General features: G+C 39.2%; 1 protein-coding gene across 1 annotated transcript in view; it reads right to left on the bottom strand.

The window, feature by feature from the left end:
• ABCC2 (ATP binding cassette subfamily C member 2) overlaps positions 1-7,562 on the bottom strand; it is a 53,404-nt gene extending 45,842 nt beyond the window's left edge. Inside the window, exons 1-2 of the mRNA XM_036438798.2 lie at positions 7,376-7,562; positions 5,131-5,304 (exon numbers count right to left, since the gene is read on the bottom strand). Of these exons, the coding sequence (XP_036294691.1) occupies positions 5,131-5,304; positions 7,376-7,408 (207 nt within the window). The 5' untranslated portion in view covers positions 7,409-7,562. The remainder of the gene's footprint in view (positions 1-5,130; positions 5,305-7,375) is intronic.
• Positions 7,563-19,463: the final 11,901 nt, after the last annotated feature.

The following is a 19,463-nucleotide window of genomic DNA, read 5'->3' as shown; positions in this document are numbered from 1 at the left end:
CCATTTTGCATGTAAAGTTAAAAATAGATTATGTAATGCTGGCAAGGGTGCTGAGAAATGAATTTTAATGCACTTTTAAGATTATAAATTGACAAAAATATTTCTAGATTATAAAAAGTTTCTATTATGTTTTAAAATACTTAAACTGATAATATATTTTGATATAGTAATTTTACTTCTAAGAATCTATTCTGAGGAAACATTCTGAATTATAAGCAAATATTTATGCACAATAATTTAACTGGAGCCTCATTTAAAAAAATTTTTTTTTTATTAAATTCAGAGAAGGAGAGAGAGAGAGAGAGAGAGAGAGAGAAAGAGGGATCAATGCTGAGAGATATTGGCTACCTCCTGCATGCCTCTTACTGGGGACCAAGCCCACAACCCGGGCATGTGCCCTGACTGGGAATTGAATTGTGACCTCCTGGTTCATAGGTCAATGCTCAACTATTGAGCCACATCCAGCAGGGCCTGGAGCCTCATTTTTAATAGTGAAGCACTTATAAAACAAAAATTACCCAAAAACAGTTGTGGAGAGATTTGTTGGAAGGAGCTAATGCTGCAAGAGTTGTTAAAATAACTTACAGTATACTCATGTGATGAACAATATTAGTGATCAGAATTACGTTTAAGAATAATTTTAGCCCTGCCTGAGTTGGTTAGAGCATTGTCTTGATATACTAAGGTTGTGGGTTTGATCTTCCATCAGGGCATATATAGGAATCAACCAATGAATGCATATATAAGTGGAACAATAAATCTATTAATATCAATCTCTCTCAAAATCAATCAATAAAATTTTTAGAAGAAGAATATTAACTCAGGGAAATGTTTTTTATATCATCTGAAGTGAAAAAAAAGTAGACTACAAAACTGCATATACAATGAGTTCAATTATATTTTAAAAACATACATAGAAAAAGGCAAGAGTTTCCTGTCCAAGATGCAGGTTTAGTACTTTATCGCCCATCCTTCCCCCCAACTCACTGAAATGGTGGTAAAGTACTAAGAAATAAATTCATAATAGCACTGAGAATATGAATGAAAAAGGGTAAGCTCAGTAGATCAGATAAGTTTTAGAAGACAAAAAGCATACGTGTCAATGGTGACAGGTAAAAGCAGAGAAAAACATCATCCAAAATACACACAAAAAGATAACAGTGAAGGGAGGTTGAGTTGACATTACTAGGTGTTGTGCTTGTGTCTTCTATCTGCCCCACCAGATTCACTCTCCACTCTTGTTCCTTCAAGCCTAGAGTGGTAAGTTTGCTGCTTAAGCTCCAGATCCCTTTGTAAATACAACTTCCTCATATTATCCTGCTTTGCTTTAGCCATCTGTTTCCTCTTGGGGCCCTGACTGGTAGAGTTGCCTCCTCACAGCCATTCTCCTCTTCCTAACAGAACTCTTCTATGGTAAAATACCTATGCTACTCAGCTCAGCCATATGTTTGGGTAGGAGTTGGACCCATTTCCAACCCCATGTGGTGAATCAAAACCAGTGATAATGGTTCCATTCCACTGGCCTGTGACTGCTTTAGCCATGGACATATGACACAATTCTGGCCAAAGAGAAGTGGGGACAGCTTGTGGGACCTAGCTTGAGAGGGCTTCTGGGAAAAGTTTTCTTCACCATTCAAAGTGATATATAGATCCAGGAGATAAAGAACTCTTTACAACTCAACAATAGAAAGACACAAATAACCTAATTAAAAATAGGCAAAGGGTTTATTCAAATAAAACATTTTTCCAAAGAAGGTATTCAAATGGACAAAAGAATATGAAAAGATGCTCAACATTATTAATCATTAGGGAAATGTAAATCAAAACCACAATGAGATACCACTTCACATCTAGGATAGTGACAATAAAAAAGGTGACAATAACAAGAATTGGTGAGGATGAGTATAGTATTCCGCCCTTATCCTTAGGGGGATATGTTCCAAGACCCACCGTGGATGCCTAAAACTGCAGATAGAACACTATATACACTATGTTTTCTCTTATGTATACATAAACTTGATGGCTTTTCTTTGGCAGATCTGAACTGCCAGCATCACTATTCTTGCACTTGATGCTTTTGTTAAGTAAAACAAGGGTTCCTTTACAAAAGCGCTCCAATACTGAGACAATCAATCTGATCACCCAGATGGGTACTAAGTGATTAACAGGTGGGTAGAGTATACAGCATGGAGACAAAGGAGTGATTCCCATCCCAGGCGAAACAGAGCTGGATGGTAAGAGGTTTCACCACACTACTCAGAGCAGCATACAATTTAAAACGAATCGTTTATTTCTGAAACTTTCTATTTACTGTTTTCAAACTGGTTGACCTTAAGTAACTGAGACCACAGAACACAAAGGATAAGGAAGGACTATTGTGTTAGAAACTCACACAATCCTGGCAGGAATATAACACGGTGCAGGCATTTTGGAAAATAAGTTTGTCGATTCCTCAAAATACAGAGTTTCTATAAACTTATCAAATGAGTCAGCAATTCTATCTCTAAATATACACCCAAGAAAAATGAAAACCTATGCCCACCCAAAAACTTGTACACAAATGTTCCTAACATCATTATTCAAAATAGGCACAAGAAAAAAAAAAAAGAAACAATGCAAATATCTATCAACCAATGATTAGATAAATAAAATATGGTATACCCATACAATGGTATATTATTCAGCCGTAAAAAGGAATGGAATGCTGATACAAGCTACACCCTGGATGAACTTTGAAAACATAATGTTAAATGAAAGAAGACAGACACAAAGACCATGTACTGTATAATTGCATTTATATATGAAATATCCAAACTGGGCATTTAGAGAGACCAAAAGCCAAATTGTGGTTGCTGGGGGCAGGTGGAATAGGGGGTGAGAAATAACTGTTTAATGGGTAAAAGATTCCCATTTCAGGTGATGAAAAAGCCCTGGAGCTAGATAGTGGTGATGACTATACAACATTATGAATGTATTTAATGCTACTGAATTGTATACTTCAAAATGATTAAAATGGTTAATTTTATCTTATGTATATTCTACTACAATAAAAGAAAACTTTCAAAAGTATTGTATAATTCCAAGTATAAGAAATGTCCTGGATAGACAAATTCATAGAGACAGAAAGTAGATTTAAAGTTGCCAGGGACTAGAGGAGAGGGGGAGATCAGGATGTTACTGCTTAATGGGTACAGGGTTTCATTTTGGAGCGATGAAAATATTCTGGAATTTTAGACAGTGGTGATGGTGTCTATGCTAAAAAAACAACAACAACAACCTATGAATTATACACTTTAAAGAGGTGCCTTCTATGTTATGTGGATTATATCTCAATAAAGCTACTTGTTGAAGTGACATAGGGGCACCTGCCCCTGGACACTGACAAGGGTGTGATACCTGGAGCTGCTGCAACCATCCTGCAATCATGTGCTAGCTTGGTAATTGGCTTGATATGCTGAAGCAAGCAGAAGATAAAAACAATCAGCTACCTGTTGATGTTGTTGAGCTGGTATGTTAACAAACCCTGCAGTTACACTACCTCTGGACTGTTTGTTTTATAAGAAAAATTCTTTACTGTTTAAACCAGCATGTATGACTTCCAGGTGAGAGAGTCTTAACCAATATAAATCTATTTCCTATAGTCAGCCCAGACAGTGAGTAAGAATGGGAAACAAGACAGAAGTCAGTCTTAATTAAAATTCTGTGTACAGAACTAGTATAGTTCCAGTCACTTTCTTCTCTTCCTGACCGCCACCCCATCAATGCAAATCCATTGACAACAATTATATTTACCACCCGAACCCCAAACAATCTGAAGCAAAAGTGCTCTCTAAGGAAAGTGAATCCTTTCCCAGTGGGTAGAGGGGATATTGCTGCCCCATAGTAACTTCATCCGGAGTAAATTCACTGGGCACGCAGTAGGGGTAGAAAGGTACCACCCAAGATACTGCTCTTAGGGGAAGCCCAGAGTCCAAATAGTCATGCAAGTCTCAGAGCTCACAGGCAGTCCTCCCATGAGGGATAGGCCAGATGGGGAAGCAGACGTGTATAATGGCAGAGGAACCTACTCCAGCCACATATGTTCATTAACATATAAACAATTTAAAAAAAAAAACACAGAACACTAATAACCACTAAAAAGTTGAGAAAAACTAGTACTATTAAAGCAGATAACCAATATAATTAATCAGAAAAACTGATTCTTGCATGAAACAAACAGAAATAATTAACTGAATAGAAAATAATGTTTATTTTAAAATTAATGTCCTACAAGAGATTTGAGAAGACACTGCATCCATTAATAGTTTGTTGGTTTATGTTTGTTTTTTTTTAAGAGGTATACTCAAAAAGTAAAAAGAATTCTTAGAAGTCAAATCTGTGATTACTAAAACAAAAGCTCTTTAGGATGACAGCAAGAAAATTTGGAGAAATCTTTCAGAACATAAAAAGCGAAAAAGTAAATTTAAAAAAAGAGAAGTTGAGAAGGATGATCACTTCAGAGTCCAACAGCCATCTAAAAGAAGTCCTGAAGAAATAAGATTTCAAAACTGGAGGGGGAAATGGAAAGAAAAATATGTGAAAATTTCACATGAGTCCTCACATAACAAAACCATGAGACATAGGGTTGAGAGTGGGAGAATGAAAGCCCTATTTCAGATCCAAGTTTTGGGAGACGAGTGATGATGGCTGGATTGCCTGAATCGAGAGAATAAAGGATACATCATATACTTAATTTTCATCTCATTGAAGGTACCAACTGAATTACAGTCTCCTGATATAGAACAGTTTAAGGATAGGAAATCCCACATTCCCTTCTCAAATACTAAAAAGACAACAACTATTTTATTGATTTGATACCCATTATTTGTGTCCAGGGTGTCCACTCTCCAGAAGATTTCTAAGTCACTATCCTTTTGCAAAATTCAAAGTCATCTTAACTAAGTAATATAGCAAGGGACCAAGGAGGCATAAGGCAGGTGGAGAGAGGGACACTCACAGAACATGTCTACCTCAGTCAACAGCATCTGGGAAGGCAGGTTAAAGACAGGGAAGAAGACTTAGCAAAAACCACCAAGAAAATGTTTCTATGACGCACCAAGGAATTAGTTAGAAAATACGTGGGTTCCATACCTGCTTAGCAAGGTAGAGTTTGGTTATAGAAGATCTCTTGGTCCTGGATCTATACACATGGAGAAGTTGCCAAGGGGCCAGGAGCCAAAGGAAGCCCAAGGGAATCCATACTAGAACAGTTTGTTCAAAGCAAAGTGGCAGATCTGCCTCCGGGCTATCCAGCAATGAGGAATTCTGGGGGACCAAAATGTAAGGATTGTGAGTTACATGATTTTGAAGACAGAAGACCAGCCCTAGCCCACACCCTCCACCCCAGCTCGTTTCCAAACAATTTTAACTAAGTTATATATCTACATCCAGCCCGACCCTTCTGCTGTATTTTTCTATTCATCTCCATTGATACAAATTCACAATTTAATGACAATTCAGTGACTTTTTTGGGCCAATGCAACTTTTAAAGACCTTTCTTCCTGTGATTCTAAGTGAATTTCCCCACCAGTCACTGACTAAACTCGGCCAATGCACTTGCCAAGTTGTAGGAAGAAGAGGGACTTTTCTCCAATCCAAATGGAGAGAATAGTTCCTTGGGATATAAAAACTTTTTCTTATTCTAGTCTTTAGCACCAAACTAACTCACTGGCAGACACTCAAATATGCAGGCAGGTAGAATGCTTAGTCATGCTATGACATTTAGATTCCAGAGAGCTTATGTCAGAGCCCAAGGGCTTATGTCAGAAACCCAGGGGGCCTCAGCATAAAAGCACAATGAAACTGTTGAACAGAAGGCTTATTCCCAGCAAGTTCTGTACTGGTCTTTGCATTCTGCAATAATGAGAAATAACTTGTGAATTGAGGGGGTGGGGCACTAATTCTTATATTTGAGTCATGTGAGAATAGATTTTTCTCTCCCAATAAATATTTTTGAATTGTGTTGTATGGCTGTTTGAACAGATTCTCAAAAGAAAAGGTTAAGGTGCCCTGATCAAGATGATCTGCCAGATAACTCTTAGAGAGAATTCTCAAGGGTTGGCCTATTAAGCCCCACCTTCTTGAGGTATGTTTTCTGGTCTTGGGACCCAGATTCTTTCTAAGATTGGGAAGTGCTGCCTAGGTGCTCTGCTATCTCACTTCTGCTCTTCTTATCTCTCTATAAGGTTATCTAACTTTAGAATCAAGAAGACTTATCTGATATTTAAACTACTTTAACATTCTAGGTAATTCTGATGATGATGCTAGGAGTTTGGAGACCACAATTTCTTAATATCACTAAATCCAAGGTCCTTTCTCATTCTCTCTTCCATTAAACCATTTGTTTTTGTTGCTTGCGCTGTTTATCTCAAAATTCTCTGCTCTAATGTTTCAAAAAATTGTCTCAGTGCTCTTGGTGTCCAGATTTGCATCCCTATCCTCAACTTCCAGTCCACATCACTAATCGCCAGTTACTCTAGTTTAGAGCACTATTGTTTCATCATTGACATTATTCAACAAAACTCAAGTCAGCGCTGAAACTGGTTTGGCTCAGTGGTAGAGCATTGGTCTGCGGACTGAAAGGTCCCAGGTTCGATCCCGGTCAGGGGCATGTACATTGGTTGCAGGCACATCCCCGGTCGATTGACCGTTTCTAGCTCTCTAGCTCTCTCTCTTCCTCTCTGTAAAAAAAATCAATAAAATATGTTAAAAAAAAAAAAAAAAAAAGACTCAAGTCAGGGACCTTCTCTTCTTGCTCCTACCCCACAAATTACACAATTCCTACTCTTAACATATATGAAATTAGAAGCCATTTTCCTATTTTTCTTTAGAGAGGCAATTTTGTAGATAGTTTGTCCAAGAAAAAGAGTCTAGAATATAATAAACATATGTTATAAAATAAACATATTACTGCCCAAATGGTGTGGCTCAGTAGTTGAGCATCGACCTATGAACCAGGAGGTCACAGTTTGATTCCCCATCAGGGCATATCCCTGGGTTGTGGGCTCTGTCCCCACCCTGGGACATGCAGGAGGCAGTTGATCAATGATTCTCTCTCATCATTGCTGTTTCTATCTCTTTCTCCCTTTCCCTTCCTCTCTGAAATCAATTTTTTTTAAGTATTTTTTTAAATTTACAACTAAATAAGTAAATATATTACTTCTCCCACACAGAATATCCTCTGGAGATATTCTGACATTCTTTGATTTAAAAAAAAAAATACCCTGAACTTTAGATCAACTGCATATCTAACTTTTCTGGTTTTGCTTTGCGGCCATCCAGGCTAATAATCTATTACTTGTTCTGGTTTGAGAAGAGAATAAGTATAATTTCTTACCCAAAAAGTAGAGTTGCAGAACTTCTCCAGCATGATTCCTGGAGCTCTTTTGAAATGAAGACTCACGTATCGCTGTTGTTTTTTATTCACTCTTTTCCTCAGAGAAGAAGGAAGGTGCGTAATGGTGTGTCATCTCCCATTCTGATTTTACAACTCAAGGCAATTCTCCTGACCTTTCATCCCAACAATTTAATCGTTAATCTTGCTTGAAGGCATGTTTACATGATCCCAGTGGACAGCCATGTGACCAAGGAAACCCGGGGACAGATTCATCAGTTCACACAAGCACCAGAAGTCTCTGTAGGTGTGAGCATATCTAAAAGGAACTACTGCTCAGTCGGCATGACTCAGTGGTTGAGCGTTGGGGTCACAGTCCCATTCCTAATCAGGGCACATGCTCGGGTTGCTAGCTCAAACCCCCTCCTCCCCCTGTGGGGTGTGCAGGATGCAGCTGATCAATGATTCTCTCTCATCATTGATGCTTCTATTTCTCTCCTCCCCTTTCTTCCTCTCTAAAATCAATAAAAATACATTAAAAAATAAAAGGAACTACTGAAAAATGTTAGTAGAACTGACTGACAGATCAGGAGTGGAGGAGCCTTTACTTCTCTGGAGGACACATGATATAAAGAGAGAAGCATCAAAGAAGGGGGGGAGGGTACGTAACCCTAAACGTGCAGTTTCACTTCTGTTTAAGGCCTTAGAGTTCATAGAAGAGTGAAATATCCTACTCCTTTGGATTTTAAATTAAGAACAAAAAACTTAACAGATGGTTAAATGTTGGAAAAGGTTACAAAATAGCATATTCAATGTGAATCTACACATATGGAATTTATGCATTTATACAACAAAATGTTAACCTTAGCTGTAGAATCATGGGTGATTTTTATTTTTATTTTTGCTTGTCTGTATTTTCTGATTTTTTTCATAATTATCAGGTATTATTTGTATAATATTTTTAAAGCAAATTTTTGTATTGTGGTAAAAAACAAAAGAAAAAAACACAGCACAACAGTACATGACATAAAATTTGCCATCCTAACCATTTGTAAGTGTACAGTTCTGTAGTACTAAATATAATCACATTGCTGTGTAACCAATCTCCAGACTTTTTCATCTTGCAAAACTGAAATTCAATACCCATTAGACAACAGCTCCTTTTTGCCCTCTTCCCCTAGTAAAGCAAGTATTTAAAATCAGGACATCCTAAATTAGCAGCATGCTTGCCAACATATTAAAGGGCAAACACCATCATTTGGAAGATCATGTGGAAACATTTTGGTTGTCAACACACAAAAAAAGCCACTTCTGTGTTCTGTGGGTATATACAGACTGTATCTACAGAGATTAACAAGAAAATAGTATATAATTTAATGTACACATACATACATATACATTCTAATGTATACTTAATACCTGGCCTAAGTATTAAGTAATGTATACTTAATATCTCTGGTTATCTTAAATTCACAAATAATAAAAATATTTACCACTAGTACCAGTGGATATGTTCAGTGTTATTAATATTGAAAGATATGTAAATGTTATTAGGACATTTATTCAGTTATTGTCTCATAGATGGACTTCTACACTTTTCTGTGTGCCTATAACAGGGTTAAAGTGATTTAGGATAAAGGCATGATCAGAGTTCACTGGCTTTGATACAGACCTCTGATCATACCAACAGAAGCAAACTGGAAAGATGACAATTATAAACGTTTAAAAATCCATCAGTGAAGACAGAAAGCATCCTAAATGAAGCAAAGCAGGGGTTAATTTGGCTCATAGGTCAAGTCCAGTGGACCCCTGTTTTCATCTGACCCTTGTTTTTACATTTTTTAACTATAAAACTCAACATGAACAGTCTTTCCATAAGGACTCTTCAATTTGCCTCTTGGCCCACAAAGCCCCAAATATTTACTATTTGATCTTTAAAGGAAAAGTTTGCTAACCCCTAAACTAAACTCCATAAACAATAAGACCTTCTAAAAGAAATGACAAGACCTTCTAAAAGGACTACTGACAGGTGTTAGCAGAGCTGCCTAAAACAGAGCAGGGGGAAAAGCCTACCACAAATGGTTCAGGAGAAATCAGCCTAACTTCTAACGAATCTTTCAGGCCATGCGTGGGACTGGCATCTACAAGAGCCCAACTCTTTGTCACACTGGTCTTTATTAACTGTTGAGATTCATATTACAAAATGGAAGGGAACAGTTAGGAGAACTGAGAGAGAACTCCCTATGCACTCTAAGCTTTCACCTCTGGAAGACTTAAAAAGAGCTAATAGAAACCCCGCCAATGCAATTCCACCTTCACAGAGAGTAAGGCAGCCCCAATCATTCTTGGAATGGCTATGAGAAGCAGCGGGCAGAAGGGGTTGTTATCTCGACAACCCAGAGAATTTTATCAAGAATTTTCCCACTAAGACTTACCATCAAAGTGTGCAGCATGAAGGTACACCTTGTCCCAGCTTAGGTCCTGCAGGTCACCTTTCTGGCTCATCTGATAAGTGGTACAGATAGTGATTAAGTTTTTTTTGGCTCTTATAAGCCAAGTCATTTTTCAGATTTGCATTTATTCAATAGTCTTCCCCTTTGGTGTCAGTGATTTAGGATTTCGGTTATCTGACCAATGGTGGTGATTTCTGACAGGTGGCTTTAAATAGGAATCCATTCTTTGGCAGGTGGCAGATACCAGGAAAAACTAGTCTGTTAACCTTGATTGTTTGTTTTTGTCTGTTTGTCTTGAAGATTCTAGTATTTCCTGTTATTTATAATTGCAAGTTTGAGAAGTTAATATCATGTTCTTCTGATCAGAGATAGAATGAACTGTGTACATTTACATTGTATGTGCACCCATATGGGTTCCTGTAATTCTAAGTATCAGAGCCTGCTTCCTCCCTCTAAACCTCTAGATTTTTTTTTTCATGTTTACCCATTTGTTGTAAATATCTGGAAAAAAAATGGAATTTTTATGCCAGGGAATGATGAAAATATACAGTAGGTCTCTGTAGGCACTTTTGACTTTAATATGCTTGCTTCAACCAAACTCCAATGACCCAGTCTGCCTACTCAATATTGGCCTTCCCATACTTTGCCCCCAGCTAATCAGCTTAATCAAGAAAAACCCTTATAGGAGAGGAAGCAAGATGGCGGCATAGGTAGACACCTGAACTTGCTGCCTCACACAACCACTTCAAAACTACAAGTAAAAGACAAAACGAATATCTTCCAGAACCATGGGAAGGCTGGCTGAGTGGAATTTATACAACTAGAAGGAAAGAGAAAAGCATATTGAGACTGGGATGAGCTGCAGAGGTGCAGAATTGAAGTGCAGAGGTACAAGAGGCACACATGGAAAAGGGCTGGCAACTGGGTACACTGTTGTCTTTTTCAATTGGGAGGGAGATACAAGCTTCCAACTGCTCTGAACTCCAGTTCCAGGTCAGACTCTGGGGACCCAGGCTCATACAGGGAGAAGCTGAACTACCTGGCATTGGGCTGGAATATGAGGGCAGCTTTCTCTCAGAGGTGCTTGCAGCGATCATTGTTCCTGCATGGTCTGAGGGACACAGAGACCCAGGGACCTCTTTGGGGCAGAGCTTTCAGTCAGCCATTGCTGTTTGCTCTGCCCTGGTGATTCCCTGAGTCCGTGCCTCACCCAATTTACAACCCCACCCAAGTTGTGTACAGAAGCTTTCGCATATAAATGGCCTGGCCTTTTGCAATCTAAAACCTAACAAACTGCAGCTGGATCAGAGAGCCTCAGAGCCTCCAAAGAAGGCCACAGGCTGGACAGCAGCTGGCAGTGCTTCACAGCTGGGCATCATCTGGGCACCTCTAACCCCCAAACAAAGAGTAGGAATCTGTAGATCTCTCTGTAGCTCAGGCAGTGGCTGACTTTGCACCTACTTGGAGATCCAAGAGCCAATGTACCCAGTGATCAGAGTGAGACCATAACAGATTACAACTCTTCACATCCATAAGAGATACACTCAGGGGGCAGACTCAGTGAGCACTAAAGCCCCACTTAAGCAAGTCTCACCCCATAAGGGTGTCTCCAGCACAGAAGTTCTCTCATTGTAGACACAACTGATCCTCACAGCCCATTGGCCTGGAGGTCAATTCCTTCCAGTGATACCAACAGCAATCAAGGCTGAACTACAATAGTACTATGCACACAACCCACAAAGGGGTTCACCAAGAGTGTCCACCTCAGGTAACTGGGGAGGCTGAGCCACTGGGCCCTATAGGACACTTAGCACACAAAGCCACTCTATCAACACAGGGAAGCAGCCAAAATCCGGAGACAAAGAAACTGGTCACAAATGAAAGAAATGGAGAAAAGCAAACTACTGGATATAGAGTTCAAAACCACAGTTATAAGGTTACTCAAGAATCTTCTAGAAACCTCCGAGAAATTTAGTGTGACCCTCAAGGATATGAAAAAGGACCAACTAGAAATTAAGCATACACTGACTGAAATAAAGAATAATATACAGATATCCAACAGCAGACTAGAGGATCTCAAGAATCAAGTCAAAGATTTTAAATACAAAGAAGCAAAAAACACCCAACCAAAAAAGCAAAAAGCAAAAAGATCCAAAAAGTTGAAGATAGTGTAAGGAGCCTCTGGGACAACTTCAAGCGTACCAACATCCAAATTATGGGGGTGCAGAAGAAGAGAGAGAGAGCAATATATTGAAAACCTATTTGAAGAAATAATGACAGAAAACTTCCCCTACCTGGTGAAAGAAATAGACTTACTAGCCCAGGAAACCCAGAGAATCCCAAACAAGAGAAATCTAAAGAGGACCACACCAAGACACATCATAATTAAAATGCCAAGGGCAAAAGACAGATAGTCTTAAAAGCAGCAAGAGAAAAACAGTTACCTACAAGGGAATAACCATATGAATGTCAGCTGATCTCTCAACAGAAACTATGCAGGCCAGAAAGGAGTAGCAAGAAATATACAAAGTGATGAACAGCAAGAACCTACAACCAAGATTACTCTACCCAGCAAAGCTATCATTCAGAATTGAAGGTCAGATAAAAAGCTTCACAGACAAGAAAAAACTATAGGAGTTCATCACCACCAAACCATTATTATATGAAATGCTGAAGGGTACTCTCTAAGAAGAGGAAGAAAAAGATAAAGATAAAAATTATGAACAAAGTGACAAATACACATCTATCAACAAGTGAATCTAAAAATCAAGTGAATAAAAAATCTGAAGAACAGAATAATCTGTAGAATATTTCAGAGGCACAGAAAGGGAGTGGACTGACAATTCTCAGGGGGAAGGAGGTGTGGAGGATGCGGGAAGAGATTGGACAAAAATCTTACACCTCTGGATGAGGATAGTGGGAGGGGTAAGGGCAAGGGATGTGATGGGACCAGGTTGAGGGAGCTATGTGAGGAAAAAAGAGGAACAACTGTAATAATCTGAATAAAGATTTTTTTTTTAAATAAATCTTTATTGTTCATATTATTAGAAATATTCCTCATTTTTTCCCCCTCCATTGCTCCCCTCCACCAGGCTCCCACCCCACCCTCTGCCCTTTCCCCAACCCTCATTGTCCTCATCCATAGGTGCAGTTTTTGTTGACTCTTCCCACATCCCCCCCTCCCCTTTTCCCTGTGAATCGTCAGTCCACTCCCCTTCCATACCTCTGATTCTATTAGTTAATATTGTTCATCAAGATTTATTTTTAAAAATACACACAAAAAAGAAAAACTCTTTTCCTAATCTGTATACTTTCCTTCCTTTCCATCTCTTTTATAAATCTGATTTTGCCTTTGTGTATTGACAACAGTGTAATAACAATTTCCCTCATGTATAAAAGCACTTGCATACAGGCATCTAAATATCTGAATTGTTCTTTGACAATGATGTCAGTCTTCTACCTCTCTACTTAACAGATGGAAGAGGATCTATTGCCTGGTTCATCTAGCAAGTAGTTGGAAGAGCAAATTGGCTATGCTTGGAAATGTTCATTGGGACTGAAGAGAAGACTTCGTGAGTAGTATGGTATAAGTGGGATCATTTTCTAAAAATAATATGTAAGTCTCCTGTGAGGTCTACTGCAAATAAGAGGAATAAAAGTAAATAATAGGAATTATAATGATGTGTGGGCACAGGTGCATGTAAGAAATCTCTATGTTCAATTTTCCTGTGAGCCTAAAACTGTTCTAAAATATAGTCTTTTTTTTTTACAAAAAAAAAAAGCAAAAAAATTAAAAAGCAACTGGCAGAGGCCCGGAGCAGCAGCTGCCAGGCTGGGAGCAGCCAGGCCCGGAGCATCTGGGCCCAGAGCAGCCGGGTCAGGTGCGGCCAGGCCCGGAGCAGCAGCAGCCAGGTCCAGAGCAACTAGGTCGGGAGCGGCGGTGGCCAGACCCAGAGCAGCTGGTTGTGGAACGAACCAGAGCAACAGAGGCCAGGCCCGAAGCAGCCAGGCCCGGAACAGCTCGCTTCTCGCCTGCCCCTGCCCCACGGCGGCCTCTCAGACATGGCTGGAAACTTTTGTGGGAACTTGAGGGTCTGCTGAATCAAGTGATGAAGGCTTAGATCTGGATGTGTTGAGTTAGTATAGGGCTGGGGTGTTGATCTGTGAGTGCCTTGGGTGGGGCCTGGATGAGGCTGATTGACCTATTTGGAAATGTCTTTTGTGTGAAATGTATCATTGGGCATGTGGTGGTATTATTGATATGAGAAAATGCTAAGTAACAGATTTACTATCTGAAAAGGGATTTACTATCGGGGAAAGGGAGGGAGGAAGGGACTGAACATAAACTGTGCACCTATGGATGAGGACAATGGGGGATGGGGAGGGGGCGGAGGGTGGGGTGGGAACCTGGTGGAGGGGGGAAGAAATGAGGAACCTTTGTAACAATATGAACAATAAAGATTGATTTAAAAAAAAAAAGCAACTGGCAGAACAGTATGTATGAATCCATTTTGATATAAATTTTTATACTTAGATATACATATTCAAATAATATGTATTAATTCAAGCAAACTGTCAATATTGATTATTCCATGAGCAAGGGAGAGTAGGATCTTTGGACACTTTACTGTTTACATTATATATTTATATTGGCAAGGGTGGCATAAATGTCAGACCAGTTTCTGTAAACCAAAACAGGTTCTGAAAAAACTAATAGAAGTAAATACAGAACCATTATCTGAAATATTTTAAATCACTGAGAATAGGAAAAGTATTATATGATTGAATGAGCAAATGTCTTGAATTTTTTAAATATAAAGGTGCTAAAAATCAGACAAAATCTGACATTAACTACTGGAAAGATCTGGAAAAGTTTACTAAATGAAGAAAAAATTTGGAGGTTTGAAAGGAAGATAATCATTAAGAACCAGAATGAATACTTTTAAGTACAAAAGACAAACTACTGTAATGATTCCTGTTACCTAAGGATACACCATAGGACTTCTTTAAATCACAAGCTCTCCTAGGGTCCTGAAAATGCAATCTGAATATGTCAAAAATAAGCAAGTTTTCTATAGGATCAGGTGCTCTGTGAATTCCCCCCTTCCATATTATGGATACTTAAAGACTGCACTAAGAAAGACCACAAGATCTACAGGAGTCAGAAAGCCTGGATTCTGGTCTTTATGTAAAATGATTTCTCCTAAATCTCTTCTTAATGGTTCAATGTGTGTGTGTGCTATAAGTAATTGATGGCATAGGAAGAAAATGTTTAATCACAATGACTCAGGGGAAAATACGCTGTATCATTTCTAGTTAGTAAGCAAATGTTAATAAGTGAATTTCAATAACTTTGAAAAATCTACAAAAGTTCAATGTTCAAGATAACCACAGAGTTGTATACTTTTAGTTAATGATTACAAATAGACTTAAAAAGAGTTTATTTTCTTGTGCAAGATCTTAGAGTAGATATCCAGATTTTAGTGGTAACAACATTTTTTCCTTTACATTTTTTCTCATTTAACTTTGTTTTAATAGGTCTCAAAAATCTATTAAAATGTATTGATTTTAAATGCAAAAAAATTTTTTTAATTAAAAAATAATTTTAATTAGAAAAAAAACACAACTATCCATTACTGTTTGCCATGTGGTGGACAATTTACATTAAAAAAAATAGTTCACGCCAAAACCGGTTTGGCTCGGTAGTAGAGCGTCCGTCTGCCGACTGAAAGGTCCTGAGTTCGATTCCGGTCAAGGGCATGTACATTGGTTGCGGGCACATCCCCGGTAGGGGGTGTGCAAGAGGCAGCAGGTCGATGTTTCTCTCTCATCGTTTCTAGCTCTCTATCTCTTTCCCTTCCTCTCTGCAAAAAAATCAATTTAAAAAAAATGGTTCACAAACAGTTCTTTCCTTCTGAAGGTCTTACGATGCATTGTTATCATTAACTAGTCATTTACTATTAAAATTAAATGGAAACAATTCAGAGATGGAAGATGCTGACGACACCTCGCCATACCAGCAGACAGCAGCTGCGTGTTGCTGAAGGATGCCCAGGACCAAACCAGAGACGGCCGGACCTGCATCACCACCGTTTGGCCACCAACCAGATCTGAAATAGCATGGCTGACATGTATACATAAGGAACTATTTGACATTGAAATTGGGACTCAAAAGAACTGTTGGTCCAGAAAGGAACTCACTACAGACTGATTCATTTGCCTCTCAGCATAACTATTATGGCTTTTCTCAGTTTAGGTTCTTACAAGGGTATTTCTTAGATCACAAGATCTCACACATCTAGAGGAAATGATGAACAACATAGACTGATGAACAAAAACAGACTCAGAGAAAGAGAAGCACCAGACAGACTTTCAAACCTCAGAGGGAAAGAAGGGGAGGGTGGGAGTAACGGGGAAGAAATCAACCAAAGGACTGTGTGCATGCATATGGGCCTGGCCAGTGGCCATGGACAATGGTGAGGGTGGGTGAGGGCATATGTAGGGAGGGGTTTGGGATGGGATTGGGGGGATGAGGACAATTATGTGATACCATAATCAATTAAAAAAATGGGGAAGAAATTAAATGGCCAACTGAGACAAATGGTTTGGACACCGTTCTTCCATCACTGATTAAGACTCGGGTAGCAGGTATTGGGGATAACATTCACTGAGCCTTCTAAGCTTTCTGGGAGCACTTGATGACTTTGTCAGATCCAACTGCCTTCTTGTCTACTGCTTTGATGACACCCACAGCAGCTGTCTGTCTCATGTCACAAATAGCAAAATGGCCCAGAGGAGGGTAGTCAGAGAAGCTCTCAACACACATGGCTTTCCAGAAACCATATCACTAGATTTCAAAAACTTCAGGCCATCTTCCAGCTTCTTCACAAAATAATGATCAATCTTCTTCAGCTCAGCAAACTTTAAGCAATATGAGCTGTGAGATAAGCTAGCACACGTGCACATCTGGCATTGATTTGACCTGGATGGTTCAGGATAATTACACGAGCTGTGAAGCCAGCTGCTTCCATTGATGGGTCATGTTTGCTGTCACCAAACACATTGTCATGATGAATACCTTTGACTGACACTGAAGTCCACATTGTCCTCAGGAAGAGCTTCCCTCAAAGCTTCATAGTGCATTTCGGCAGACTTTACTTCATTTGTAACTCTGAAGTAAATATCCGATGGTCTTAGACTCTACATCAGTGGCTCTCAACCTGTGGGTTGAGACCCGCTAGCAGGATCACCATCGGATCATCGGAAGACACAGATATTTACATTACGATTCATTAACAGAAGCAAAATTATAGTTATGAAGTAGCAACAAAAATAATTTTACAGTTAGGGGTCACCACAACATGAGGAATTGTATTAAAGAGTCGCGGCATTAGAAAGGTTGAGAACCACTGTCCTAGAGGAACAAATGCAAGGGCGTATCAGTTGGATGAGTCAGTGGCAGGAAGCAATCCTGAGATTCAAGTAGCGTGGGGCCACTGGTATTGCTGTCTTTATAGGTGACTTTTCATCCTTTGAACCAAAACTCCAGCATGTTGTTGCCATTGCAACCAGAAATTGGTCTAAATGATACTGTGTGAAAGTTGTAGTAAATTTTCTTGATGTAGATTCTAACATCCTTAACAGTTTCCTCCTCTCTCTGTGGGGTGGCTCAGTGTTAACATTTTGTTAACACCAACAATTAGTTGTTTCACATCCAATGTGAAATCCAGAAGGGCATGCTCATGGCACTCCTTGGAAGCATGTGGACCCTAAGGCCCACCACCTTGTTGCTATAGCCAAATTAACTGTCATACCAGGAAATGAGTTTGACAGAGTGGTCATTGAGGGCAATGCCAGCACGAGGGTCGAAGGTGGAGGAGGGGTGTCACCGCTCAAGTTGCAGGAGACAGCCTAGTCCTCAGTATAGCCCAGAGTGCCCGTGACGGGGCCCTCAGACACTTGCTTCACAGCCTGCTTGGTGGCATTGTATTTGGCAGCTTCTCCAGGTGGTAGGTCAGATTCACAACCAACACATTGGGGGTGGGGATACAGAAGGCCATCCAGTGAGCTTCCCATTCAGCTCCTCTAGGTCCTCAATAGCCCACTTATATAAATATTTATACCACTGTTTTCTGTTACATCTCCAATATAGAATAATGGCATAATGCCAATGTAGTTTGATTTTTTTTAAAAAGCACTGCAATACAAACATAAAGCTATTGTATTTGTGATTTTATCTAAGAATAATACTTAGTTAGCATCTATACAGGGTGGGGCCAAAGTAGGTTCATATGGAAAATAATATAATTAATAAATAATAATACAAGTATAAACTGTACTCCCCACAGTAAAAACTACTTTTGCCCCACCTTGTACGGGAATAGAAGGAATGAATAGTCTTCAAGTGTCCTCATCACAACTCTTGGTTGCAGGGAACAGAAATCCACTCAAACTACTGTAGCCAATTTATTAAAAGATGTAAACTAAATAGAAAACAAACAAGAAATATTTTGCTTCCACCATTGTCTTCAACCATGCCATATCTAACCTCTTTCCCTGCCATTGACCATATCTCAGGCAGATCCTATAACTTTTTGGTCTCTTTCAGATATTAAAATGTCCAAGCTCATCTAATCTAATCTAAAATACTTACATTCCTATTTTAAAAAAAACAAAAAACAGCCTTATTGAGATATGAATTCGATACAAATCACCCACTTAAAGTATATAATTAGATGTTTTAGCATATTCATAGAATTGTGCAATTTTAGGACATTTTTATCACCCACAAAACACTCACATCCAATTTAAATCTCCTCCCCTTTCTTATCTCAGGGACCAGCGACTGCCAGGGAGAGCAGTGCCATCCCTTTAATCATTTTCCTTGTTATTCTATCCTCCTCCCTCCCAATCCCTAATTTCAAGATTAGGGCAGGGAGAAGAGGACTAAGAAAAAAGGCAAAATATCTTCACTGAGCTGGTAGGGTAACCAAGATTTTCCAGTTCATCTGGCACTGAGGAGTTTCCTAGGATATGGAACTTTCAATGCTACAATCAGAAAAGTTCCAAACAAACTGGGAGAATGGACACCCTATGAGCTGATGCTGTTTATAGTTCACTATTGCTTAATCAGTGGCTTAATCATCGCACTGGTACAGCCGCTTCCCACAAGGTCCAACTCTTAGCTCTTCTAACATTGGAGACCTCCAAACAGGTCAAACACTCAAGATGACCTCTTCCCCTTTCAAATCCTGTCTTTCAGCAATACATTTTGCTGCTAGAAATATTTATTACTGGGTTAAGGGGGTAACAACCAGATAGCTCTATTACAAGGGTAAGTTTCAACTTTTATGACTAGCAAATAATCTATAGGGAGATGTTTTTTGTTTCTTTAAATTTTTTTTTTTTTTTTTTTAATTTCAGAAAAGAAGAGAGCACGAGAGATGGAAATATCGATGATGAGAGAGAATCACTGATTGGCTGCTTTCTGCCCACCCCCACACTGGGGATGGAGCTTGCAACCCAGGTATGTGCCCTGTCTGGGAATTGAACTGTGACCTACTTCATAAGTTGACACTCAACCACTGAGCCCTGCAGGCTGGGTAGGTCTGAAAATTTTTATCCCTGCTTCCCAGATC

This window comes from Pipistrellus kuhlii, unplaced genomic scaffold (genome assembly GCF_014108245.1).
Source record: "Pipistrellus kuhlii isolate mPipKuh1 unplaced genomic scaffold, mPipKuh1.p scaffold_m20_p_15, whole genome shotgun sequence".
Classification (NCBI taxonomy): Eukaryota; Metazoa; Chordata; class Mammalia; order Chiroptera; family Vespertilionidae; genus Pipistrellus; species Pipistrellus kuhlii.
The sequence above is the reverse complement of the archived record's forward strand: the minus strand, read 5'-3'. Positions and strand labels throughout refer to the sequence as shown.